This window comes from Montipora capricornis, chromosome 2 (genome assembly GCF_036669925.1).
Source record: "Montipora capricornis isolate CH-2021 chromosome 2, ASM3666992v2, whole genome shotgun sequence".
NCBI classification, from domain to species: domain Eukaryota; kingdom Metazoa; phylum Cnidaria; class Anthozoa; order Scleractinia; family Acroporidae; genus Montipora; species Montipora capricornis.
The window spans coordinates 59931491-59958990 of record NC_090884.1 but is presented as its reverse complement, the minus strand read 5'-3'; the positions used below and the strand labels follow the sequence as shown (position 1 = coordinate 59958990).

The 27500-nt window shown below is 39.9% G+C and overlaps 3 protein-coding genes across 4 annotated transcripts in view; 1 reads left to right on the top strand and 2 right to left on the bottom strand.

Moving 5' to 3' along the window:
- The window catches only part of LOC138029527 (short transient receptor potential channel 6-like), a 42727-nt gene that overhangs the window by 696 nt on the left and 14531 nt on the right, over positions 1 to 27500 (bottom strand). Inside the window, exons 3-8 of the mRNA XM_068877239.1 lie at positions 22202 to 22473; positions 21039 to 21241; positions 8690 to 8888; positions 7279 to 7455; positions 1831 to 1854; positions 1 to 1102 (exon numbers count right to left, since the gene is read on the bottom strand). The exon at positions 1 to 1102 is cut by the window's left edge and continues 696 nt beyond it. Of these exons, the coding sequence (XP_068733340.1) occupies positions 1043 to 1102; positions 1831 to 1854; positions 7279 to 7455; positions 8690 to 8888; positions 21039 to 21241; positions 22202 to 22473 (935 nt within the window). The 3' untranslated portion in view covers positions 1 to 1042. The remainder of the gene's footprint in view (positions 1103 to 1830; positions 1855 to 7278; positions 7456 to 8689; positions 8889 to 21038; positions 21242 to 22201; positions 22474 to 27500) is intronic.
- On the top strand, positions 12048 to 16334 carry LOC138029518 (uncharacterized). Its single transcript, XM_068877233.1, has 8 exons — positions 12048 to 12441; positions 12949 to 13032; positions 13253 to 14196; positions 14565 to 14641; positions 14888 to 15013; positions 15210 to 15406; positions 15587 to 15655; positions 16001 to 16334. Exons 1-8 carry the CDS (start codon positions 12182 to 12184, stop codon positions 16320 to 16322), a joined length of 2079 nt encoding a protein of 692 aa, XP_068733334.1. The 5' UTR covers positions 12048 to 12181; the 3' UTR covers positions 16323 to 16334.
- LOC138029537 (uncharacterized) lies at positions 16812 to 18853 on the bottom strand. 2 transcript variants are annotated; one of them, XM_068877250.1, is made up of 4 exons: positions 18572 to 18853; positions 18349 to 18492; positions 17959 to 18048; positions 16812 to 17514 (listed from the first exon to the last, which is right to left on the bottom strand). In XM_068877250.1, exons 1-4 carry the CDS (start codon positions 18827 to 18829, stop codon positions 16939 to 16941), a joined length of 1068 nt encoding a protein of 355 aa, XP_068733351.1. In that variant the 5' UTR covers positions 18830 to 18853; the 3' UTR covers positions 16812 to 16938. The 2 variants fall into 2 exon arrangements, with proteins under 2 accessions (XP_068733351.1, XP_068733356.1); XM_068877255.1 differs by having other exon boundaries at positions 17965 to 18048.

The window sequence follows — 27500 nt, the reverse complement described above, 5'->3', positions numbered from 1 at the left end:
GATACTCTATTTTACTTGAATAATCATACCCGTAGCTATAACACCAGGAACGCGCAATCTTTTTGCTTACCATATTCAAGGTTTCAAGGTTTTATTTGCCATGATTACATATAATGTATCCGATTTAATAAAGAAAATACAACAAATTGTAAAAAAGGCGAGGAAGCCCATAAAGAAACTATAAGAGCTTATGGAGCTATGGGCTTCCTCAAATTAGACTAAGAAATTAAGTTTAAGATAGCACTGGGACGTAATACAATATATTATTAAAAAGACGAAAGAGTGCACACACACACACATTTATCCACAAAAATACAAAAGCGTAAATACTTCGAAGAATTTGATGCCACTAACGATAAAGAAGAAATCTTTTAAGGTTTTTGCAAAACTGAGCGGTAGATCCAGAACAAATATAAGTCACTTCTCTGTTTTCTTTCAAGGCCCAAAGTTTTTTAATGATCTAAGTTCAGATATCTCTAGTTCTTCTCAATCTCTTGCAACCTTAATAAGCTAAAAGCAATTCTCTATTACAAAATATTCAATCATAAAAGGATATTAATGTTTATATATATTACTTGTTATTATAAAATTGGCTCTCGTCCTCCTGCCTCTTGCTTTTTTCGTTATGACCACTCCTCCTCGTTATCAATCGCGAGGAAACCTAATTTCGCATAAGCCCCGTGGTTTCATTTAGCGGGTTCCTCGGCACTTTTTCTTTTTATCTTGTAAAGGTGTATTTTTGTAACAGTCTGTGGGTTGTCTTTACTGCTTAGATGTCTGTGCAACGGATATATAAATGAACATTCATTTGCAATTTTGAATCTTAGGCTGGTGTACAGAGACCGTAACTGATTGGGCTTTATACAAATTAGAGGCATCATTCTCGGAAGTCTTTTCCCGACTGATAGTCGGTTGCTTTGTTTTTTCATTAAGTATGCCAGTTTTTCCACTTGCTAATTCCCTCTCGCTTTGTTTGCCTTTACTTTTCTCCAGCTTGACTTTATTGAAATTCTCCCTTGGGTCTTCTATTGGCTTCTGAGTTTTATTTTTGCAGGTATTTCTCAACCAGATACCTCATGGTCTGTATTCGGTCTTCGTACATCTTAAAAGAAATCAGTAGAGATACATCTTAGCCGTTTCAACAACCCTTGCGATGCTACCTACGTTGGGAAAAATGGCTTCTCCTTACCTCTCGACGATCTCCGCTGTAACGTTGCAAAACAAGAAGTGACAGTATTGAACGGAACGAAGAGAGGCGTTGGGCCGTACTCAAGACCTCGGGTACCGTTTTTCCCTATAAGGCCATACCCTTTTTTTTTTTGTTTACCGTCGAATGCGTTTCCTGATATTGGGTCGGTCGGTCGGATTAAAAAAAAAAAAACCTAAAAAAAAATCATAAGCATTCTCGGAATCGGAGGCCTGGTACCCCGGCATCATAGCTGTGTAGCCAGGAAAACAACAAGACGTGAACCCAAAATCAATATGGCGGAAAAGTTGGCGGATGTTGTGGCAAAATTAAGACAGCGTGGGAAAAAGGGTCAAGCCCCTTTTAAGCAAATGCTCCACTGATCAGTGGAGGGTGGAATTTTGTCAATGACCACCTAAAGAAATCGTACCCATTTTCTACCAATAATGACAAGTTTGCATTAAAAAAGACTTTGCTTGTCGTATTGCAGAGGTGAAACAACAATCAGTATGAAAAACAAACGGAGCACTTATAATTACCGCAGTTGACGTTTAAAAATACGATCATGAAGTTGTAACTTGTGGCGAATTTATGTTATCTCGAAAAAAAATGGCAAAAAGCTCAGCATCAGATCATTTACATACCTCCTTGTTCACCTGTTTGACCGCCTGTAAAGGTTAAAAAATTAGTTTAAGTAACAAGTTGTTTTCTGTTTAGCTGAGTAAATGATCAACTCTTGTTAAAAGCCGGAAGAACAAAAAGATCGTGGTTACTGGTTTGGCACAAGAAAGTGGTTCAGTCGGTTAGCAGCTCCTGTCATCAGTTGTTGTTGTTGTTTTCTTTCTTTTGCTTGTTTGTTCTCGTTTTTTGAAAAAGCGATCAGTTGCAGCCTTCTTTTGGTGATTTTGCTTCCTCAAAAAGTGCGTCATTAAATGAAAAGAAGTTTTCAGTTTGGCACGGTCAATGGCTATTTTTCAGTACAGGAACTGTCATGGGAAGTTATTTTGTTCTTTTTTTATTTATTCATGGAAATAACCCTAGGGAAGTTTCTTCACAAACACATACTTTCCCGTGGACAAACGCTATTCACCCATGGGTAAAAGGGCTAGTGTAAACACAGATAATGGTTGCGGTCCATTAGAGAGTTGACACCAGTATAAAGTCAAGTTCTATTGTTCAGTGTTCCCCTAGGGATTCAACAAGTCAGAGAGTTGACACTAGAGTAGAGTCAACATTAGTGTTACACTGTGTTTCTCTTCAGTGTGATCGCAACGGATAAAATAATGTACAATTGCTGGTGGACAAGAAAAGTAGCTGATGCGAGATCTTTTGTTTTCGTCCAACGGAATATGGCGGCTGCGATGACATAACGCCATTAAAACCATTTAAGCTGGTCCTTGTCAATAACAGCGTTCATTATCCTGGAGTCAGTTCAAAAAAAGAATTTACAATTGTAGAAACCGCATGTAAAGTCCAGCTTGTAAATACAAGAATTCAAGAAAAAAATTTCAAACACTGGAATTTGCACGTATAGCACGAGTCTTACTACAAGTGTAAATTACAATTATAGCCATACAATTGTAAATGACGCTGAGTGTGCTTGTTTACTACAAGTGCAAATTAGTTCAGTGCAAAATAAGTTCCATTTTAAAGAATTACTCGATATCTTTATGTCATGTTGTCGAAATCACAAAAATTACCGTCAGCGCACCTCGTGAGGGAAAACAAAACGATAGTTTTGAGCCAAATTAATGGCGTTGGAGCCAACGTTGACAGCATTAAAACTCTGCGAGATGTTATTTGGGCAAACATTCGCCGAAGTACCATTAAAGAGTCAGTGAGTCCAAGAAGACTGGCGCAGGAGGAAGTGGACAACTCTCTGAGCTTGATGAAACTGTACTTGATATCCTTGGACGGGAGAGCGCTAACTTGGAGCCCGTGAAGGTGGAAGACTCGGAAATTGTGTTTGAGAAGGAAGTAGTAGTCTGCACTACACACGGAAGCGAAGGTTGACGCATTCTTTTAGCCATTTTAGAATAGAACAATAATATTTATAAATTATGCCGTCCGCTATCTCCATCGCCAGAGTGCAAGGTAAAGAGCGGTGTCTGAGATTTGCAGACTGCAGGCTAACCCTAAATCACAATTATTGAAGCTAACCGTTTTAAAACAGGTTCTTAGACTTAAATACTGTTTATCAGTGATATTTGAAATGGATGCTTAGACTTAAATACTGTTTATCACTGCTATTTGTAGGCAGTCTGCACTCTGCACTCTGCAGTCTGCAGTCTGCGGTCTGCAGACACCGGGTAAAGAGCGCCTATCGGGGCTCCCAAATAAAGATCTTGCTTGCAAGCTAATCATTTCGTACACTCAGAACCTAACTTTTCCTTAGTGATCTGTTGTCAGCGTAAAAAGAAAGCTTGATTTTCATGATAAACGTATATTTTGTTCATTTAGATACACCAGGGGATGTATTCATCGAAACGTAGTAGTAGTAGTAGTAGTAGTAGTAGTAGTAGTAGTAGTAGTAGTAGTAGTAGTAGTAGTAGTAGTAGTAGTAGTAGTAGTAGTAGTAGTAGTTGTACTAGTAGTAATTACGTCGAGTCAGTAATTTGTGACAAAGTCACCAAACCTATTTGTGGCAGTTGTCTTAGTTCTTACTCTATCTCTCGATCTGAGTGAGTAGTGGGCAGAGGCACTTGGAGATTCTAATCTACTAGCAACTAGCTTGTAAACCGGGCTAGGAGGCGACATGCATCACTAATGAAGGAAAGGTTAATGATATTGCTTCCCCGGTGAACATGCCCTCCAAAACCGATCCCCAAACCAAAGGAGAGCAAGCTTTTGGCATCCTCGTCAGGTTTCAAAAAAAGTACGACTATACCGAGCAAGGGAAAAAAGATTTCAATCATTCCTACGGATAAGGAAAAGGAAGCTACTGCTGGAGTGCACCAAGTTATGCCATGAAGTAAAGAAGCTAAAGAAGGATCTCGAGAGTCCAAACGATGTATAAGTCAATGCATATAAAGACTTTAAGTCTTGTGTAAGTTATATCAAGATGATGGAAGTCAATAAATCGTTTTATTATTTGAGAGTTGTATCACTTAAAATATCATGCCGTTAATAAACATAAATAGTTTACAAAGGTTGGTGGATCTCATTGTTTAATTATCGGAGAAGGGTCTTGGGGAACAAAACTAAACGATAATCATTAACTGACTTGTTCGAAGGCCATCATCTTCTTGTGAATTCCATAACTTAAATTCTGTCAATTTTCTCATTTCATCTAGCGTTTTAAGGGGTCGTCATAAGCATAAGACCATAAAATAATGTAGTCTTTGCACTTAATGATCTAGTAAACGGAGAAATCTCGGTTTTCTGTATTCAGTGTCGTTTAGTCCATTTCCCATTGTGACATTGTCTCACTCAGATTCACAGAAAATACTGCAGTAGCTCCTGTCGCCTGCCCTCTTGCCCCTTCCCATGCTCTGCAAACTCATCGTCTTCAATGTACAGATCTTCGTTCTCCAGAAGATCATTTCCATAATCGTTAAATAATATGCAAAGGTTGTAAAGTATTGCTGCACACTGGATAAGTTCAGCTGCTCTTGTTATACTTAGGACCCTTATGCCAGTTTACAGAATGTAAAGTCTCTTCTTGATACCACCATTGGCTCTCTCTATGGCGCTTCTGGTTTTCTTGCGCGCCTCATTAAACCGGAGGCGAGCACCTTGCACAACAGATCTTTGTATTGACAAACATCTTAGAGCAGGCAAATGAGTGGAGGGTAGGCCTATACATACACTTTGTGGACTTTGACAAAGCCTTTGATTCGATACACAGAGAAAGCTTATGGAATATCTTGGGGAGTTATGGCATACCAAGCAAGATGGTGAGAGTGATTGCAGGCGTTTATGAGGGCTTCGAGTGCGCAGTCATTGATGGAAGTGAAACGTCAGACTGGTTCAAGATCAAGTCCGGTGTTAAGCAGGGATGTGTGATGTCAGGATTCTTGTTCTTACTGGCCCTGGATTGGATCATGAAAAGGAAAACAGCAGATAAGAGAAGAGGGATACGATGGAATTTCACAACGGTGCTGGAGGATTTAGAATTTGCAGACGACATCGCCTTGCTGTCATCCAGGTTAAATGACTTGCATGAGAAGACTGGGAGACTGACAGAGGAAGCAGCCAGAGTGGGCCTTAAACTAAATGCGAGAAAGTGTAAAACACTAAGGACAGAGTATGCCATCAACAGGGAGAGGATTGCGGTGAATGGCGAGGAAGTGGAGGATGTTGGGGAGTTCCCATACCTGGGAGCTACCGTGGACAAAGAGGGTGGAGGCAGTAGAGACATTAGGAACAGGCTGCAGAAGGCCCGTGGTGTCTTTCAGAGGCTAGGGAAGGTATGGGCAGCCAGAGGAATAGGAAGAGGAACCAAGATGCGCCTATTCCAGACCTTAGTTCGACCAGTCCTGTTATATGGTTGCGAAACTTGAAAGATCACAAAGGCTGATGAACGAAGACTGAACAGTTTCCAGTGCCAATGCCTGAGACGGATACTGAGAATCAGATGGCAGCAAAGAATATCAAAGAACAGAGTGGTGGAAATGGCAGAAACCAACAACATAAGCTGCGAGATAAGACGGAGAAGGTGGAACTGGCTGGGGCACGTACTTAGGAGAGAAGATGAGAATGATTGTTTCACAGCTTTGGGGTGGACGCCGGAGGGTCGAAGGGCGAGAGGGAGACCAAGGACCACTTGGAGACGGACGGTCGAGAAGGAGAGAGACAAAGCGGGGTGGTGATGAGCACCTTGCACATCCCCTCTGAAAAGAGGGATCAGCCAGCTGTTGCACGTGAAGGCGGAGCCACCTAAAATTACTGCTCCAGGGAAAAGCATTTTCTTCAAATGCAGTCCACAGTGTACTCTCTTTAAGGACTCGCGAGTGGTGCCATCTCCCAGGACATCGGCTGCTACAGAAATAAATCGAGTAATCTGCCCCGCAAACCATGGCAACATTGAGAGATTTGGAATGATGTCGATTCACGTATGCATCTTCATCACCAGCCGGGGGACTCACCAAGATATGGGTTCCATCTACGCAACGTACAACACAAGGGAAACCAGCTATATCACGGAATTTTGATGCGATTCTCAGCGGCTGCTTTGGGCAACAAATAAGCTCTCGCCGTAGACTGAGTATTGCATGTGTAACGCGGTCTATGACATTCCAGACCGTTGAAGTCGAAATTCCATGGCACGAATGCATTACGTGATAAAATGAGTTCGTACCAAGGAAGTGAAGGAAAACTAATAGTTGCTGTCGCGCCGTCAATGCCCTGTTGCGCCGTGTTCTGTGTTCTAATTGTGGACCCACTGCCTCTAACAGATGTTCAAATGTTTCGATAGAAAACCGGAACTTCTGTCTGAGTTCGCGTGGATGTTGGAGGTCAAGAGGCCGTCTTTGCTCAAAATCTCGCGGCTGTCGTCTAATTCTGTTTCGTAACAGTTCCTCTATCTCTTCTTCGCTCGAAGACAATATGTTTTCCCCTCAATAAAGCCAGCGACAAGTTCCTTTCGAAGATTACAAGTGACTCTCCATTTGCAATTTCCTCTTGTAGTTTACAAGCGGGGAATGGAAGAAAACAAGTTGGACTCCTGTAAAAAGTTTTACTGAATTGGCATAATTTCAAATTTTACACGTCTAGCGCTTCACCTGTAATTACAAGTCGGAAACTTGTAACCTGGACTTGTAACGATTTTTATTGAACTCGTTTCCCGCTGCGCTTGTAAATACAATAGTCCGACTTGTAGATTACAACTGTAAACGTTTCATTGAATTGACCCCTGGATTTTTCCAAACGAAAGATCAATCGGCGGAGCCAAACAAACGAGAGATGACGAGAGGGGATCGTTCGCTCGGACAAAACCGCCAGCTACGCAGGCTAAGGGTGTGGTTACGGCTACCAGCGTAAAATCACTATAGGCAATCACATGATTTCGAGTGCAATTTGGTAGAAATTAAATAAGTTCGAGTGAATTTTTCAACATTGACGTAATTTTCTTTGTGGAGAGAAACTCTTACCGGAGTGCAACATGATGAACACGTCGAGTTACTTTGCTTTAGCCACCCATAAAACTTAATTGCAAAGTATGGGACTCGGTAGAAAATATTCAGCGGAACGGGAATGGTGTTGCCTTTGTCGATCCACTCAAGCCACATCTGGGTTCTTGAAAACTTCCACTGAATATCCTCGTCCTCCTAAAAAGGGAGGTTGACAAAGCCGGCAAACGTCAACAATAGTATAGCATGGCATAGCGCGAGGAACAGTGCTTTAAGTTGTTTCACGTAATCTCGACAACAGTGTGTAAATATGCGTTTGATTAGCTATCAGCCTATTGTACGGACTTCTAATTTTTTAGCATTTTGTAGTATTTCATACTCATGTATTTTAACATAATATATTTTGTGTATCATTGTAAAATTTGTAAAGTATTATGCAATTCAGCCTCTTGGCTGCGAAGTAATATTTTCATTAAACTATCTATCTCATCTATCTATCTAACACAGCACAGCATAGCATAGCATAGCATAGCATAGCAAAGTGCTCATATCATTGCCGCTCACCGAACCGTACCGTTTCGGAATTATGAATCGGATTAAAAAAACACATACAGTATTCTCTCATTGTGTTTAAAGGCCTACGTTCACCCTACAGGCATTGCGTTCCGTGGAATATTTTTCATATATGATAATCCCGCCAAAGCTGATAAAATTCATCCAGTCAGATCGTAACCATAAGCAATGTGAATTTCCGCTTAACAAAAACAAACGGTTGAAACCCTATCGGTTGAAGGTGGGCCTTTAAGAACTCACTCGGCTGTTAGTGGTTACGGTGACTCGGGGATACTCGGAAAAAAACCCGAGTGCCCCTTTGCAGGAGTCGAACCTACGACAACTTTCCGATTACTAGGTGGATGCTCTACCCTTGAGCTTGAGCGAGTGCTCCTTTGCAGGAGCCAAATCTAGTTCGGATGCTCTACTAAAGGAGACTCATGGAGACCAGGTCATTAAACTAGGATCAGATGGTCAACAATATCGTCCCGCTGTGCTTCTAGGACTGAAATTGTCGGAACGGTGCATTCTCGTTATTGAAATGAATCCCTGAGATGGAAACGCGGTAAATGAAATTAGGAGAGATGAAAGATCTTCCCTAAGTCGTTGAATGTCCAGAGGAGCTACGCATTAGTATAAGCGACTCGAAGTGTCCCTTGCTCTTCCCCCATCTTTAACGTAACTAGCTCGTGCCTCGGAATACGAACAATCAATTATAATTAACGGAACAAAGTGTGCCAGCAGTGCTGCTCCTCAAGTAAGCATAAATAACTGCAGTTACCCTAATAGGACGTGTTGGATGTCAAAATTGGGCGTGCATCTAATTAGGGTCAAACCTGAACATAAGTGTGAAGTTGCGATGAACTCAACAGGTGCTTACCATAATTCTTTCGAAGGAGTTGTTCATCATTGCTACCAGCATGTTCAGCGCTACAATCACCATACAGACCACGTAGATCATGAAAAAAAATAGGGCGAACGTAGATGTGAGATGAAACGCATGGTCTTCCACTGGTATTTTTTCTTCGTCTACATTACCCAGCAGAAACCAAAACAATGCAATTAAAGTCTTTTCTCGACTGAAAAAGAAGAAAACAATAATGTTGGGAATGAGTTGAATGAATTATGCAGGATATCAAATTAAGTTGCAATTTTAAATGTCCAGAAATGTACAAAGCGAGATGCATTTTGGATAAATGCCACGAAGGCAACAAATTTGAAGTACAATTAAAGGAAACAATTCTGTACATGCAAGTATAGATGTTTAACTAAGAATCGTTGTCTACACCCCCAAAATGCAGAAAATTGACCAAAACTGACCATATTTGGTTCTTTATTTTTCCTGAACATGTATTTATAATTACATCCGAGAGAAATGTTATTTATTTCATAGCTACTGAGATTTATCCACGAAAATCATAGTGAATAAAATTCGTACTGATTCCAAATGTAGCCAAGCAGGAACACGCGTACGAACGTCGTTCGTCCAATCAGCAACGCGAACGACGAAATTTCACTAGTGATGAATGAACGTATCGACTGGAACGTCATCCGACAGCCGTTGCACAAAAGGCGCACGCTTTGAAAAATGGCTTAGGGAAGGTTTGCTTCTGTTTGCTCACTTCAGGAATTTATTTTAGAACAAGAAAACAGAAATGCCGCTCAAAAAAACCGAACGAGATGTACGATTGCTTAAACGACTTTTGAAAACGAAGGACGAAGAAAGGAAATTTTAAATGGATACTGAATACATCAACCAATTTTTATCATCTCCGTCCGCACTAAAGACGGCAATGAATACGAGCCGACTTTCCTTCGAAGTTTAGTGGCTAGCTTGGAACGTCAACTGAAGGAAAAGGGCAATTCCGCAAGCATAACAAACGATCTAGTATTTGAGAAAACCAGAGAGGTTCCTTAGTCCAAACAAAAACAGCTAAAGAAGCAAGGAAATAAACCCACATCACCGGTAGCTTTGAGAAGCGGCGAACTAAAAACACTGTTCACTTTGGACTACTTTGGAATACCTTAAACACAGTAAGTGTTGTAAATTTTATTGAATAAATTGTGGATTGGACTATTTTAAACCACCGTTTATTGCTTTCATCGCCCCACTCCATTTGTGCGAAATAAATTTTTCTTTCAAACACTACCACGAAAAAAAACCTCAGTACCTATGGAATAAACACATTACAGCATGGAAAATGCTTTGTACGATTTTCATTCACTCGTTTCGTATCAGAAAACTCAATTGTTCGCTGCGCTCACTCGTTCGTTTTCTGATACTACTCTCAACTGGAGGAGAAGATAACGAGCTTTGCAGATTAAATTGTGACCCTTAAAAACTGGCATAAAATGTGCATAAACTATCATCAACTAAGACTTTGAGACACGTTAGAGTTACAAAGAAACTTTTAAGGAGACCCTCCCAGCGGGGTCCTTGTTTCCTTGCTCCCTTGTACTTTTGTTCCCTTGTTCCCTAAATTACTTCCAAACTTGTTTTCAGCTTTTCTTTATCCCTAAAATGGTTTGTACTCCCTTGTTCCCTAAGATATTTTGTATTTGTTTTCCTGTTCCCCAGTTCAAGTTAGTGATGTTCCCTTGTTCCCCATTGGCACAGAGAGGGCCTCTTTAAGGTTTAATGCGCCCGTGGGAAACTTGGGAGCTTACGTAAGGCGACGACGACGGCTACGAGAACCCCACAAAACAATAGGTTTAATGAACAAAAACAAAGGATCTTGCATTTTGGTACATTTCTTTGCCGTCCTCGTCTTGACAACGAAGTGGATTGACCAAAGTTGTGTAGAGGACGTCATCCTTGCGTAAGCTCCCTATTAGTTACTCGGCGCCAGGCGAAAGAATAACTGCATAATCAGAGAGAGTCCTTCGTAACACCGGACGGGTGCTTTACTCATTGAGTTACTAGATGAAATGAATCATATATGAACTGCGGATATGAAATCAAGTGAAGCTATGATCTTCGCAGTTATGAGCGCAATTTTTGCAATTGCGTAGAGAAGCCTGAAAAATTCAGGACTTCAACGGTGTTTGAACCCGTGACCTCGCGATTCCGATGCGACGCTCTAACCAACTGAGCTATGAAGCCACTGACGTTGGGAGCTGGTCATTTGTGGGTTCTAATGGTCCCGTGAGGAATGAATCAATGATGAAATGGCTCAGTTGGTTAGAGCGTCGCACCGGAATCGCGAGGTCACGGGTTCAAACCCCGTTGAACTCCTGAATTTTTCAGGCTTCTCTACGCAATTGTAAAAATTGCGTTCATAACTGCGAAGATCATAGCTTCACTTAAAGGGACACAGTCAGCTTTGAGACCGCGCTGGCCTGGACACTAGTTTTGTTACTTTTGAAAAGAGGTTACCTCAACCCGAAATCAAAATTACGCGTCGTAGACATAGACAAAATCTGCGTCAATCGTGCCTTTTGGTTCATTTGATCTTCGATATTTTACTCAAAACCTGTTTTTGAATATTATGTTAGCCATCTTTTAAACTTATTTTCTGGTCTTTGGCTAAAACGGATTGAATCAAGTATCCAATGGAACATGAGAGAAGAGGAGGGAAACGTGAAGGCGCCGGGCGGAAAAAATCACCTGCATTAACGAAAATAACGAGGCAGATCAATCAGAAACACTGGAGAGTCAACCACCATTCCATATATTTGGAAAATCGGGTTTTCTCAAGCTGGAGAAAGATTCGTGCGGATGGATCCTTTGGCAACGATTCGGTCTTCGCTTCATGGCTGCTCGGTTTGGAGCTCAGACGAAGGCAAGAAAATGAGTGAGTAGGAGTACCAGCTCGTTCTGTATTTTAGACGGATGTGTGGTATTTATACTGGACAGAAATGTTTGAACATTTTTTCACTTTTTGTAGATTGAATGCGATGGAAGAGACTCGCACACCAGCCAAAAGAGCGAGACATTCCGAAGATCAAGAGGGTACGTGCAAACGTATGAGCGCGACTTCTCACCTGAGATTATTCATGTTTATTTCTTATGATTTGCATACCTCACGACCTCACGCGCGTTTTTTTTTTTTTTTTGGTAATGTTAATGCCAGGTCCATTAACTTCAACTCCATTGGGAAAAGGCAGAGATATTCGTGATATTTCTTTCATAAGTACTGGCAGTCTTGAAGAGTAAGTGAAAATTGCATGCTCTAAATTTTGTAACATCTTTGAACTACCCAGTTGTATTCAACATATAATATACTCCAAATCCCTGGTTATTGTGAGGGGCACGCCAGTTCAGCAATCTGGATTTTATGGAATTTTTATGCCGTCAAAGTCAAGTATTGGCTAAATGCAATCAAAATAAACATAATTTCCATAAAACACTTTTTTGTGGCACGTAGCAACAATGAGTATTCACTATTATAATAATAATTATTATTATCTTGTGTCTGTAATGAATTTTACTAAATGTTTGTGGTTCATCGTGTGTTACAGGTCACACTCATTTATTGATGTTACTGGTGTTGCTTCCAAAAGTCCGCTTGCTGTAAACGAATCTTGCAAGATAGTTGATGACACTGTAATCATTGACCATGAAAGTGACAATGATCATGACATCAGTGACAGTGAGAGTTCAACCACATCGTCAGAACAAAGTTGCGATAGGTACATGGTGAACAAGTAACGTAAACAATTGTACAGTAAATGGCATTCATCAGCAGTTACTTTAACACTGACTGGAGGAACAGTGAGCCAGATTAATCTATTTTCCACTGGCTAATTTGAGAAGAACACAACGAATTTTACCAAGTATCAAATTTTTTTGGCAACAGATTGATAATTTGTTTGTATGTCCAACCAAGTGACCATTTTGGCTGAACAAATTAGCTAGGTCAGATGTGTAGTTGTGGGAAAATTATTGCTATTATCGTTGTTTATTTCATTTTTTTTTTTTTTTTTTTTTGGTGGGGGGGGGGGGGGGGGGGTTGGGGAGTTAAAAAATCTTCTCTTTCCCTGCTCTGTAAAGGCGTCATTCAGGATTAGTTAGTTTTTGGAAAGTAAGTCTTGTTTTTGATTTTGGGAAATGTTTTTTTGTAATGATGGAGGCACTTGAATATTGTAAATAGCTAACATGACATTGTTGTTGTTTTTTTTTTTTAATGTTATCTCAAGTGATGTCGAAGATGCCTTGAAGCTACTCAATGAAGACCTGACTATGGCAGAGGATGACAGTGGTGATAGTGAATTTGAACCACTGTAAGTATAATTCTACAAGATAGATAGGAGAAAAACAAAGAAATAGTTAAAGACACAAGAATAATTATTACAGATATTCAATTGCATTCATACATGTAACAATATTCTTGAATATGTATAATAAAATTGCCAAACAATATACTGTTTTCTTTATTAGAAGATTGTTTCATTGTGGATTATGTAGCTGTTGGCTTTAATACTGTGCTTGTTGCGTTCTTAGTGGAGACGACAAAGGCTCTGAGAGTGAAGTTGATGAGTTGGATGAGTCAACTGTGTTGGAGTTCACAGAAGTGTCAGCCGTGCCTCTGGAGGGTGGAAGTTTGTCAGTCCAGCAGCTGTCAACATCACATGTTGGACAGTCAGATAAATCAACTACAGATTCTCTATCAGTGTGGACCCAGACGGCTTTTGTGCAGATAAGCCAACCATTCGTCTCAAAGCACCAGCCTGAGTATGGTCCTCATAAACGCTTTTCAAGAAAAGACGAACAATTTCATTATAAAGAAGAACTTGGCCATGTCAAAGGAACCAAAGTAATCTGCTCGTTGGATTTGCTACTGCAGCAGCTTGCAGGGCCATGCAAGTATCCAGGATGCATTCATGTGGCAACTGTTGAATACTCTCTGTGTGGCACTTGTGCAGTAATTCGTTGGAAGTGTCCATCAGGGCACAAGGGACGGTTTTGTACTTCAGGAGATGCAAATGGCATGTTGTCCAATAACCTTCAAACAGCAGCTGCAGTTCTCACGTCAGGGAACAATTTTTCAAAAATTGAAAAATTTGCAAAGCACCTAGGACTCAAATTCATTTCAGCTTCAACTTTTCAGAGAGTCCAGAAACTGTATTGTGCCCCTGTCATTGATGAATGGTGGGAAAATATGAGAGAGGAATTGTGGGCGCAATTTGCCACTGAGGACCTTACTGTTTGTGGTGATGGCCAGTGTGACTCTCCTGGGTTTTCAGCCAAAAATCTCTGCTACTACGTAATGGAGATGATCACTGGTTATGTTATTGAAATTGAAGTTCTGGACAAAAGACATGTTGGGTTGAAATCAAGTGTAATGGAAAAGAAGGCCTTGAACCACTGTCTACAAAGACTTCATAGGGTCTTGAATGTTATTGAAGTTTGCACGGATGCATCATCCTCTATCAAGAAGCTTATGAGTAAGTTCAAAATTGTATGGCGAGCTTTATGTCAGGTTTGGCTTCTTCATAGATGGTTGTTTTGCAAATTGCATATTGATACCTGTCAGGTTCAAAGTTCAAAAATGCTCATTTGCTGTTTAAGGGAAAAATTTAAATGCTTTATTGGATACCCAGGGTTACTCTTGCTTTTCTGTTGGAATGATGTAAAGTACATTGATGTTGGATTAGAGAATCTACATACATTTTGAAGTATGACAGCTGTTATTTTTCATGTCAGTGATGTTTTTTCATCATTTCAAATTTTCAAAACTGACCCTCAAATGAAAGTTAAAACCCGATTTTGTACAAAATTACTGCCTTTTATTGTTGCTTGTGTGTTTGCCTAGCTGATGAATTCAAGACCCTCTTCCACTCCCTTGATGTCTGGCACAAGGCCAAAAGCATACGCAAGAGTATACAAAAGGTAGTGGAATGTGAAAAAACGAATTTGCTAAATATTCCAGGTGCTTCAGTGTATTAACCTTCCTTCAACCCCTTGAATGGGAATGATAGCCAGAAACTTTATTATAGTGAATAATAGTAGAGAATTAGTTTTTGCTTAAGTCCTCCCCCCCCCCCCCCCCCACCCCAATACAGGGACTGGGGGTAAAATCCAAATGTGACATGACTGATAGAAAACACCCCTTATGGGTGTTTTTGTTTTTTCTAGGTAGCCAGTACCAAAGGTAATGATAAAGTGGGAAAGTGGTCAAACCAAATAATAAACCACTTCTGGCATTGCTGTTCAATTGCATCAAAATGTGAAGACACCAACCAGGCCCTTGAAGCAATGAAGGTAGAAAGTTATAATTAATAAAGTAACTATTTGAGAGCAGCAGGTTTCCTCATGTCTATGACTCATGCCATACAATGCCAGTCAAGGTCAGCCCATGCATGTGCACTAATATTCCCCTTTAGTGAACAAGTGTTTTGTCACCATGTGTCAATTACCTAATCACGACAGTGAAACATATTATTGGCTTATTTCATAGGACAAATGGCTAAGCCTAATGCATCATGTTTGTAATGAACATGAATGGACCACGGGAAGATGCGACCATGAAGAAATGGAGCCAGGCGAAGAACACCCACCTTGGTTTGACCGGAGGGACCATGACTTTGAAGTATTACAGAAAATGGTGCTTGAACCATCTCTACTAGATAGCTTCAAGTACTATGTGAAGTTCAGGTAAATGCTTTAGTTAGATGAAAACATGGTGATATTACAATTATGTTCAGCTGATGTTTATTTTTGTAAATGTACTTTTAGTTTCCTTTCAGCCACAGCATGAATGCATATTTTGCAAGACAAAGACATTAAAGTCCTCAATAGTATCCTCATTGTAGTTTTGTTATTATTGCTGTAAAGGCACACAGGATCTTTGGAATGCCTCAACAGCATGTCATTGGCATATGCTGCAAAGAGAACTTCTTACAAGTATGTAATTAGTTCAGTTACTTTTATTGCACAAGTAGTAGATAAACTTGAATTTCTCGAATTTCTTTAGTTTTCTTGCCAATGTATTTTTAGAATGTAATAATAATAATAATAATAATAATAATCATAATAATCATAATTAAATAACAATAATTTTGTAAGTTCAAAAGCAAAGTACAACTGTAACTGTTGAATCCAGGAGGGGGTTTACATACATGTATGTATGTATGTATGTATGTATAGAAATTATAAATTTCTCTTCTCATGTTGAAACATCTTTGAAGACGAGAAATAAGAAATCAAATCTATTTGTCACCATGTAACACCCTCCTATCTCTGTAACAGGTACAGCTTTTACAAGGCAAGAAAGCAACTCGCAGCTATAGATTGGAATTACCATCTTAACAGAACAGTTGCCGTGGGATTGAAAGGGGGAGAAGCAAGATATAGCAGGAAATATAATCAACGCACCAAAGAGTGGAACACACGGATCATAAAAGTAGACAAGGATTATGATTACATTCCCATCCTCATGGCCAAAGTTGTTCGTCGCCGGATAGAAGATGTCTTGCATATAGATAGACACGTGTCTCTATCTGAAAATGACCCTGAGAGAATAGCGCCAACCATTGCCCACACAGCTCCTGTATCTTCTAAGGAATTGTGAGAAAAACATAAAAAAAGGTTACAAAAAAGGAATAAGTTATTAATGAAAATGTCCCCCCCAGGAAAGGGGGGGGGGGGGTACTCTGGGTTTTAAGTGACAGGGATGATCAAAGCAATTTTTGGGGTTTAAATCATCCCTGTCACTTGAAAGTGGGAGTACCCCCCTTCCCCTCAGGATTTGCATAAGGTATACCAAGAACTGTGCTACCATCACAGTTTATGAATTGGATTTTGGTTATTTGCAAAATTACATATCTTTTGAAAAAAAGGAACTTAAACTATTAACGCCTCCTAGATTTTCTGTTAATTTGGCTACAAATGACCTACATTTTAGCCACTACATGTATTTTAGTGCGGAATTTTAAATAACACTAGCTAAAGTTTTCATGGATTGCCTTCACCACAGCAAGTCGTTTGCTTTGTGAGAGTACAATAATTATTATTGTACCTTCTGTTCTCTATAAATTTAGTAATGAAAGGAAACAGGTTGTTGATGTAGAATAAAAGGCTGTAATAAGGATTCATAAATCAAATACATAATTTTAGCTGGTTTATCACACATTCTGTCGTCATTCACTTTTGGTTAATACCAGCAATATCATGTACAGTAAGAGTGTTCAACGCTCCTTGAAACCCATGTAAATGCCTGTAGAAGATGGATAATGTGCACGGATTTCCCACACAACACATGATGCTGCAACTTTCCTCCTTCCCTTGCCCAAATAACCATGCTTATCAAGGATGTAATGGCGATAAGCTGCCTTTCTAAAACTTCTAGTGCTGTTGTTTTGCCTATCATTCCTGATATCAGCACTACTTTTTATAGACAGTTCTAGATAATCAGGGTCCAAACACAGTTTTTTGAATCTTGGTTTTTTCGCATCACAATTTTTTTTCATACAGCACACTTTCTCCACCTCCAAGGGCATGTTGCGGCAATTCCCACATACACACCACTCGGGGCGTGGTCCTTGTCTCTGCATAGGGATGGGTTGGGGTGGTGGAGTTATTGCATCCCTAGCTTCAGCTGCAGGACTGTGCACCTCAGCAATGTCATCCTCATCATTAGCATTATCCAGGTCATCTTCCATAATAAGCAAGGAGTCTATGTAGTCCAGACTTCCAATTCCCCGTCTCAGGCTTCTGATACATAGTTTCTTTATGGTTGCTGAGTCAAGTGTGTTGATGAAATCCTGCAAATTATATAGAATAACATTTATTTGGAATAACAATCTTAGAATCTGAGATCAAGAGCAGATCCATAGCATCTCCAGTCCGTCCTTCTTGTTCATTTATGTGACAAATATAGATTAGTAGGGTATTGGTATCTAGAACTATAGCATAATAGAAGATTGACAAAAACCTGAAGGCCCACAGCCATAAGGGATAGTGACCAGTTCAGGAGCATTTTACAACACAGTCAACATTTTCTGCCGGTCTCCCGAGTTTCGACAGGAAGATGAAGACATAATAAAAACACATACAAAATATAAGTTCCTTATATACCCTGATTGTGACAAATTTTTTTTTGTCATATATCGTACCCCTTTCGAGGTCCTGAGATTTGTAAAAACACGGTTGTAATTCAAAGTATACTGAAAGCGTTGAAAATTCTGGGGCAATGATTGAAATGTTACCTTGACCTGTTGGTTTTCAGCAACACGCTCATTCTCTTCGCTTGGGCGTTGAGTGGCTTCGTTGTTCCTGACAGGGTTCGCAGCATTAGCCTGTTCAACAACAAATTATTATGTCTATGAGAAGGCTTCTAATTTCAAATAATAATGAACATACGCTAGCAAGTTGTTTTAATTTCTTCGTAATTTTCGATGACAACAAAGCTAAAATCGTGGGTAATAATAATGTTGAGTTTGGTTTGCGTAATGTTGATACCCACATTTCGAAATACCTTTAAAATGCCTTGACCATTTTCTTGTGACTCGAGTATCACTAACACAATTGGAAATCGACCTAAAGACTTACATGTAAAGATGAAAGAATTATCTTTTTTGTTAGTTAAACTATCTCACCTTATTTTGGCAGGGTTTAGAAGGCCTCCCGCACCGACAAGCGTCAATACATAAACGGTTCGCTCCTCGACAAGGGCAACCTCTTGTTGAACCCTCCTTTCTTCGGGTCGAGCAAGCACTCTTGCAATTACATGGGTTTGGTTCCTAAATTTTGAAAGTAGAGAAACTTTAAAACGCAATTAAGCCAAAGCAAAGCAAATCAAAATCACAGAGTGTTTCTCACCTCGAGCTCCACTGATTCTTCGATCCTTTCCACTTCGCACGTGTCACTTGTCACAGACGTTTCGCCTTCCCTGGACATGCTCATCGGTAAATTATCCGTGATATTAAAGAAAATTAATGCTCTGCTATAAATTACACTCCACAATAACAAGGAAGATGTACATTTACTTCGAATCACGATGTTTGAGGATTTGCCGACCGGATGCGCCCGTGTTGTCGTGATATGCAAATTAGCAGAGATATGGTATCTAATGCACATGCGCACCAGCTGACTGTGTCCCTTTAAGAACAACTTGGGAGCTTGGTCGTCCAACTACGTCCTGAATAAATAATGTGTCGCGCTGGTCTGCGGGCGAGTTCTACAAAGTCATGTGCCTACGAATTTACAAATGCAAATATTGTATAGAGCGGTTTTTAATTGAGTGTCGAAAGTAAATGTGTTTATGTTCGGAATTTGCATTTATGGCCGCAGTTTGATCCTCTAGTGATTTTACGCCACATCTCGGTATTTAAGCCTTGTCGCCTCTCGCGTTAGTCACTCGACACAGTCAGTTTTACCGCTCGCACCTTGCCGAGCTTAATTTTTCCTATGAATGAAGGGGTAGTTTCTAAAGAAACTGTGGTGCTGCGTCGGTGGGGAAGTAGTATACAAAAATTTGGTTTATCAACGGAGTTGATAATGTAAATTGACCACCGTACAGAGATTCTAAAAGTGGTGGTGGTCAATTTACATTATCAACTCCGTTGATAAACCAATTTTTTTTATTTTTCCTAGTATGCTGTTTACGTTTAGTCTCGTAGTTTACAGTGATGTAATTCGTTTTTTCTCCGCCACTACTATATTTCTTGTATGTTAGCTTTTTCTCGTCCCCAATAAACACGTGTTGTTGCCTTTTCTGCTGATTAGAACTTAAACGTTTTCTCTGCGGCGGAACGCAGTGACATAGCAGAGAATTAGCGAATTGCTTTGGTTTTGCATTACTTCGCTCAGTGATTGGTTCAAAGTTCTCGTGCCTCTGAGTGACTTTTTTAACCAATCAGAAGTGAAACCAAAACCAATCGTGGCTCTTGAGTGCACATTTTCCCGCGCTTTGTGTCGGCTGCGTGTAATTACTTCGAGTTTTGATTGGTTCACTAGACTGTCTACCTCCTTTTTGATTGGCTAAAGTAATTACTTGGTTTCGGTTTTACGACACTCGACTGAAACTCGCTCTAATTCTGTACATAATTATTGTAATTTTTAATATACATAGTTATGGTTTTGTCTCAATGAACAACGTGAACTTCGTGTGTACAAAAATGATTATGTTGTTGTTGTTGTTGTTGTTGTTGTTGTTGTGTTGTTGTTGTTGTTGTGTTTCACGCAGCTAAAAGCCGTGACGCCGGCTTCAGGGCTGTTTGAAATACAACTTGCAACCCCCTTTTGGAAATTCATGCGTAAGTGACTGTTTGATTTTTTACATCTATGGTTTCGAATAATTCAGTAGCTATAGCAAAACCAACGCTTTTGCTTAAGTGAATCGAATTGTTTTGTAATCGGTCGATACAACAATAAGCAGTTATTAACTAGCCTCAAGGAAAAGTCAACATTGAGTTTTGTTTCCCCGAGGTAGGTACACATTATTTAACGTCGGAAGTTCCTTTACCTTCTAGAAGGTATTCTCCTAGGTAGCCGACAGTGCGCTCCTTTTACCCCTCTTTCCGTCAGTGCTCCGTTTTAAGGGTATTTAAAGCTACCTAAAGCTACACAGAATGCAAAAAGGTGTCGAAGCAACGATGTGAGATCCCTAGGGATCGAACTCGGGACCTCTTGCACAGAAGGCCGCGCATTAACCAACTGCGCAATCCTTACTCCTTGAGAGGGATCTCCTGATCCAATGATAGTCCAATGTCCACTGATGGTCCAATGATTATCCAATGTTTTTCGTGGAACATTGAGGTCGAGAGGAAACAAAACTCACTGTTACCCGTGGGACCAGTCATTCATTAAGTGTTTTGTTATACTCCACAACTGAAAATGAACCGAACTAAATTATACGAGTATAATCCTTACAAGTTTATTGTAAGTCAGATATCTCAAATACAAATGAGTAACAATTACTTTCAACTTTTGTCTCGTATCAGTTGCCGTATTACTTTCTCACTTCGTACTTGAAAGCGTTTTGTCGTGGCCATGACTTTAAAAAAACTTGAAAATGACTCAGATTTCCGAATTTCATTGAAGGTCGCGGTGGACGCGCCCAAAAATTGGCCGCGCTTTCAAGACGCATGTCCTGATCACGTTCACATCCAAGGTTCAAGCTGTTGTTTCCCTAGGGAGTTAGTGAGTTCTGTTCGCCCTGGGAAGTTGTACAGATTTGGGGCGCGTCGCGTGATACGTTCTCGTCCAATAGAAAACTGCATTTCAGTTGTTCTATAACAATAAACAAATGAATGAAAACTAGCTACCAATTCAGTATTGTACATACTTGGCGTATGGATGATATGATTCAGCGCTTCTGGTGCTATTTGGATGGTGGAGCGCCCGCTGAGAGGAAACATAGTAGGAGTACAATCTGACCACTCCAGTAGCAAATGCGATGTACAACAAGAGAAAGATGAACAGAAAACGAAGTACATCTTTGAGCATCTTGTACAGTGACAACTGCAATGGACCCATTGTTGAATGCACCTGGGAAATATATATGTGATAATTTTTTCTTGATGCAGTTGTCATTACTGGGCAACCGTCAGGGACACGGTATTTATGGTGAAATACTAGGATTTTTCCTTTTACTAAAATGTCATGATTTCACCCCGTCCACTGAAGAATTATTTTTTACCTTTCAAATGCGAGGATATAGGTGTCGTTATGGTAATTAGCACGATTCGCCAATAAAAAGCGACCTTCCCCTTCATTTTAAGATAATTTTTTGTTGCAATAAAATATAATTGTTCTGTATTACATTTATTTATGTCTCAATTTGACATTGTAATGATTTTTATATGTTGTTTCATGTCATACATGAACATGCGTGTTTGAGCGGTTGGTGACCACGTTTTCGCCATTTCGAAAATGAATAAAACAAGTTGTGTTTTTAATCAGTAGTCGAAGAGAAAATTCCTATCCTCGCCCGACCATGTAATATCCCAGGAGCGAATTAGGTAGGAGTGTTGTTATGGCATGAGTTGGCTTCCCAGCACAGTCGCAAATGAGTTAGCCTTTCTCAAAGTCGTTCGCTTGGTTTTCTGGTCTGGTGTGGTAGGATGATCGCGCTCCGCGCTCTCTGTCGCGCTCAAAAGCTCGACTTGTGAGCAAGTCTACAAATGAGTCTATTTTTAGAATACCCGTTCCCGCGAAAATCAGGTGTCATGTCCCTGAAAAAAAAAGATGCAAGAAGCAGTCACGCGTGACATGGCTTCTTCTGATTGGTTAAAATTGGCGGCCTTTGTTTGTTAGGTGCGCAATGTTTATAAAAGATAAATCCATTTGTTACTGTGCAGGGCCAAGAAGATCAAGACTCTTATCTGATTCACTCTTGATCGAACCCAGGTCACAATGTTGGAAGCTAGTGATTTCCCCATAGCGCCATCTCTGCTCCCTAGCGAATTAATGAAAGTTAGCAAGTCTTTATTTCTCCTTGAACCTCACCTGAAAAACATGCGTCAAGTGAAAGTAAGCCACTACAGAAGCACCAGCATAGAATACATCAGCAATAATGAAAACATTTTCCTGAGGTTCCCATTTCAACCCAAATCTGACCAAGGAGAAAATCCATATCCCGTAAGACGTCCAAAACATCAAGACGATCAATACATCCACCCAATTCCACCACTTTGATAGGTAAATGCAAAATCCTTGTCTGAACGCCTCCAGGAATTCCTGAAGGCTAAGGCAAACGATAAAGGAGAGTACAACCCAGTCTGTTCAGATAAAAAAAAAACAGATACCGTCAATGCTCCGGGAAGGAAGGGAGGGGGGGGGGGTTATTTATTTCAAGCACGTTTGAGAGGGAGGTAGTGGGGTCTTAATAGAGAGGGGGTGGCTCATTTGAGAGGGGGGGGGGCTGATTTAAATTAGCGAAACGCATTTTTTTAAATTTTTAATTTGACTAAAATTATCCCTAACTAACTAACTAACCTAAAATACTATTAACTACATACTAAAAGCTGCTTTACAAGGATACCGTGTTAAATCCATTCAAATCTGCGGAGTCGTAGATTAAATTTAACGTGACGTAAAGATGTTGCTGCGCAGAGGTCACTGGATAGGTTGTTCCACAACCCGGCTCCGCTGTAAGAGAAACTCTTCTTTAAATAATTGGTGCGGGGCTGTGGAAGAGCCAATTTATTTTCAGTATTCCTTATTGTTCTTGCCAAAAGAACGGTATGATGTAAATAAGAAAATACGAAGACGATACGATGTTACGTCGTTTCGAAAAACAAATCTAGAATTCAGATATTCAGGGGTCATCTATTTAAAGATTTGTAGATCATAACAGCAGCTGATTCCAATCTTTGGTATTTGAGTTTACGCCAACCCAGTGCCCGGAACAATTTCGTCGATGTTAGAGTCATAATTGGCACACAATAAAATACGGGCTGTACGATTTTGAAGCTTCTGAAGCTTTTCAGAGAGTCCACTGTCACAGTTGCCCCAAACAACACTACAGTAATTAAAATGTGGTTGAACTAGGCTGTCATATACATTAATTAATATATTAATAGGTAAAAGATGTCGTATTGATTTCGCTTAATTGCGTCCAAAGCAGAAGCAATCTTTTTACAAATTTTCTGTATATGACATTTTGGTCGATGTGCACACCAAGAGATTTCGTTAGATGACACCTGCTTCACTGGATGGTCATTTATACTGAAAGAAGGAATTTCAGGAAATGTGGATAACTTCTGTCTCGATCCAACTAACATGAACTCAGTTTCTGTTAAATTCAAGGTCAGTTTATTGGCTGATAGCCATGTGTACACTCTGTTTAAGTCATAGTTAAGACAGACATCAATATGTTTTAAATCTGCGCTTGCGAAGGTGAGGCTGGTGTCATCTGCATACATTCTAGGTTGCGAAAAATACAGACAATTTGGCAGGTCATTAATATAGACATTGTAATAGAAAAAGTAAAGGTCCTAAAATTGTTCCCTGGGGACACCAGGACGTCAGTGGCTTTATAGCTCAGTTTGTTAGAGCGTCGCACCGGTATCGCGAGGTTACGGGTTCAAACCCCGTTGACGTCCTGAATTTTTCAGGCTTCTCTACGCAATTGCAAAAATTGCGTTCATAACTGCGAGGATCATAGCTTCACTTGAGTTTTCAGTAAGACAGTGGTATAACTGGTCATACACTACCCGTTCAAATATTTTAGCCACGACTGGGATTACTGATATTGGTCGATAGTTAGAGGGATCAATGCGTTTTCCAGAAGTTTAATAATATGGAGTAACCCTAGCGGACTTTTCCACTCATCAAGAAAAATACCAGTTAACAGGGATTGCTGAAATATATGTGAGAGACTCTGCAATTAAATCAGGGCACTCCCGTAACAACTTAGCTGAAATGTTATCTAGTCCTGTAGCCTTCGACTTACAAAGTTTTGAGAGCAAAGAAAAAATATCGGTGCCGATGTTGTTTCCTCAAAGACGAACTCCTTGTCAGATGCACAAGGAAATTCTTCATAGGTGGTCTCAATATTCTCAACATTTCGGCTAAGGTTAGGTCCAATTTCAGTAAAGAAAGTATTTAATAATTCAACAACGTACTGACCCTTTGATGTTTGTCCTTGGTATTGTATTTCATTTATGACAGTTTTATTTTATTTACGAGATGTTAGTTCGTTGACCGTTTTCCAGGTTTTACGTTGATCTTTGTCACAACTATTGAAAGCAATTTTATAGTAGGCCTTTTTAGCGGACTTAATTTCCTGAATTACTTGATTTTTCGTTTTTCAAAACTGGTTCCATGTGGAGGGATCTCTGGTTTTGATAGCTTTCCTCTTAAGCCGGTGTCTGAAGTTCATCCGCTTTTTTAATACGGTAGTAATCAAAGGAGACTTGGAAGGCCGCGTGCGTTTAGTTTTCAATGGGGCATGTCTATCTCAAACACTTACAAATGGATCGTTCCATTTTTCCACATATCATTGGGGTCGTAAAATTCCTTAATATCATCCCACGGTTGTGTCAAAATATCGTTTAGAAAATTAGTAGAGTTTAAGTCTTTAAATTGCCTATAATTACTTAAGTTGATTCCTTTTGAACGAATGGGAATTGAATTTTATGGCATGCATAGACTAAGCTGTGATCGCTTATCCCAACTTGAGACACCCCAGAACAGAAAAGATTGTCTTGATGACTAGTGAAAATAAGATCATTTAAGGTGCTTGATGAAGGTGTGATTCGAGTTGGCTCATCAATAGACCTTTTTACCGATATGGCGGCCATTTTGATTTCTATTGTTTCGAAAGACATTATGGAATTCTCAGGGGACAAATTAATGTGTATTTGCCCCCCTTGGCATCCGATAATAGCTATTCGAAACAACAGAAATCAAAATGGCCGCCGTATCGGTCTATTAATTTTTTCAAACCATACATTTCGGTAATGCTCAAGAGGGCCCTTGTATGAATAATATCACTAGATAGTAAATTACGATTCATGTCACCTAGAAGATAATGTTCAACGCGTTCAGAATCTAGTCTTCCTAACTGTGTCAAGATGCGGAAGAAGATCGATATCAGAAGGTGAGTTTGGCGGTCTGTACCAAAAAGTGACCACAGAAGGTTTTGATAAAGGCTTACGAATTCCAATGGATAAGATTTCCAGAAGCTGATCATCCAAATCCTCGCGGACAACGTAATTTATGTCCGAATGAATATAAAAGCAAACACCCCCACCAAATCTACTATAACAGTCCTGTCACAACGGATCACATCATAGCCCTCAACTCTCTAAACTTTGTCTAGGTCAGAAAAACTACCATGTAGTCTTGTCTCATTGATAGCCAGCAAATCAATCCAATTACAGTTTAAAAAATAAGAAGTTCATCTAAATGTTTCAATAGACTTATAATATTTAAGCTAGCCATTTAAACCCCACGGCCCTAAGGAATTATAGAGTCTGGATTGCACCGGGAACTAGGTGGGGTTAAAATGAAATCGGAAGTCGCCCCCTCAGATAGTGAATTAGAATTAAATCAATGGACGATATGATTAACTAAATTACTTGCTAAAATAGGCGATGCCTTACCGGTAGCAAAACAAAAAAGGAAGAGAAAAACAGACTAGAGTTAAGATTCCTTACTTCGTGTTTTGGACCAGGGTAATGACTGTCTAATATGGAGATTTGAGTGATATTATACACTTTGTAGTACAGGTTATTTGCAACATATTTTTATTCACTTGCGGGAACCAAATCACGTCTTCCAATAAATGAATAAACTATACCAGATAAGTCCAAATAAAGTGTTACTGTCGTGATTAATATAGTCTATCCTTAATTAAATGGTTATGAAGAATAAGTGGGGGAGGGTGGGGAAAGGGCTTAAAAGAGAGCGGGTATAATAACTTTCTTCCCCTGAAAAGGGGAGGGGGGGGGGGGGGGGGGGGGGGGGGGGCTCATTTGTAATCATTGGTAATGGTGATACATTTATATACCGCTCACATCGCATACAGTGTCATGGCGGTTTACAATCCTTTTTCTGGGGTGAGATCGGACTTTAGCCCATAAAGGCGCCTCTAGCAGCCGCAATAAGTCCATATTTGATCTTACCTACCTACCCTACCCTCGGGAGAACAAACCACAATACCTGGGATCTCCCCACTACTCTTCACGAACAGTGCGTGGGTTCTTGAATGTCCCACGGTGTTGAATGATAGTGTTGAATGATAGTGTGGTTTACAGTCTTTCTCCGAGAAGACTTGAAAGTCTAACCATTTGAAGGTGAAATTGCTTAAGGCAGCACTTTCTCCTCAAATATTATAAAGACCCTGAGTGTTGGTCCGCCTAGGATTTGAACTCGCGATCTCCCACACCAAAGATCGTTCACGTGGTCGGTAAAAGTACTCGCTCGGAAAACATATCAGTAAAATAGCTGCGATGTTAAATTTGAGAGACGTAAAAAAAAAAAAAAGCAAAGAAACTAGGAAGGCAAATAATTGACAAAGCACTTCTAACACTCCTAAGCCACTTATGTCTAAAAATGCAAGTTATTAGATTCTCGCCTAATTTTCACTCCTACACGAAGGGTCCCTTAAATCTAAGCACTTGCTACCTATTTCCAACAATAAAGTAAGAGGAAAGGTTAGCGTTATTTTTAGCTTAGGGTAAATGCAGCTGTTTATTCTCACTTTAGGGTTGGGGACACTTTTGTGACGTTTCTTGTCTGTATTCAGAGACACGAGTGATGCTGAAGTCGGACAGAAGAGCAAGGGGACACTTCGTGACGCTTATTGGAAGACACAGGAAGTGAAGTCCCTGTGGTGAAAATTGCGCCGAAGACCTAAGCCGATTCCTCTTGACAAGAATTTGATTGTTTGGAAATCACAAAACCCGAATTTAATAACTGTTCTATTATACATTGCTTTTTTGAAAAACTGTGAGTGTTTCAAGAAAATAATAAGAAAATAGACCGGTGCGTTCCTTGGTGTTTTTTTGTCTGCATCGGGCGCGCACCTTACAGATTACGGCAACGTCAACGAAAACGTCACTTCAAAATATAACTTCGCGCCATCTTAAGTATTTCGCGATTATTCCATCTTATTCATGTTGTACAAAGCGAGCAAACTATCTCATTTTTAAAGTAAAGATAGAAATGGATGGTTCATTGCTGTATGCTCGCGTTTGTCGTCAAAACTTAACTTTTATTAGTTTGGTGTTTTCACGCTTATGTTTTATGGAGTAGCGGCCAAGAAAAATGTTACTTGAAATGCTGGCCGCGGAACGTG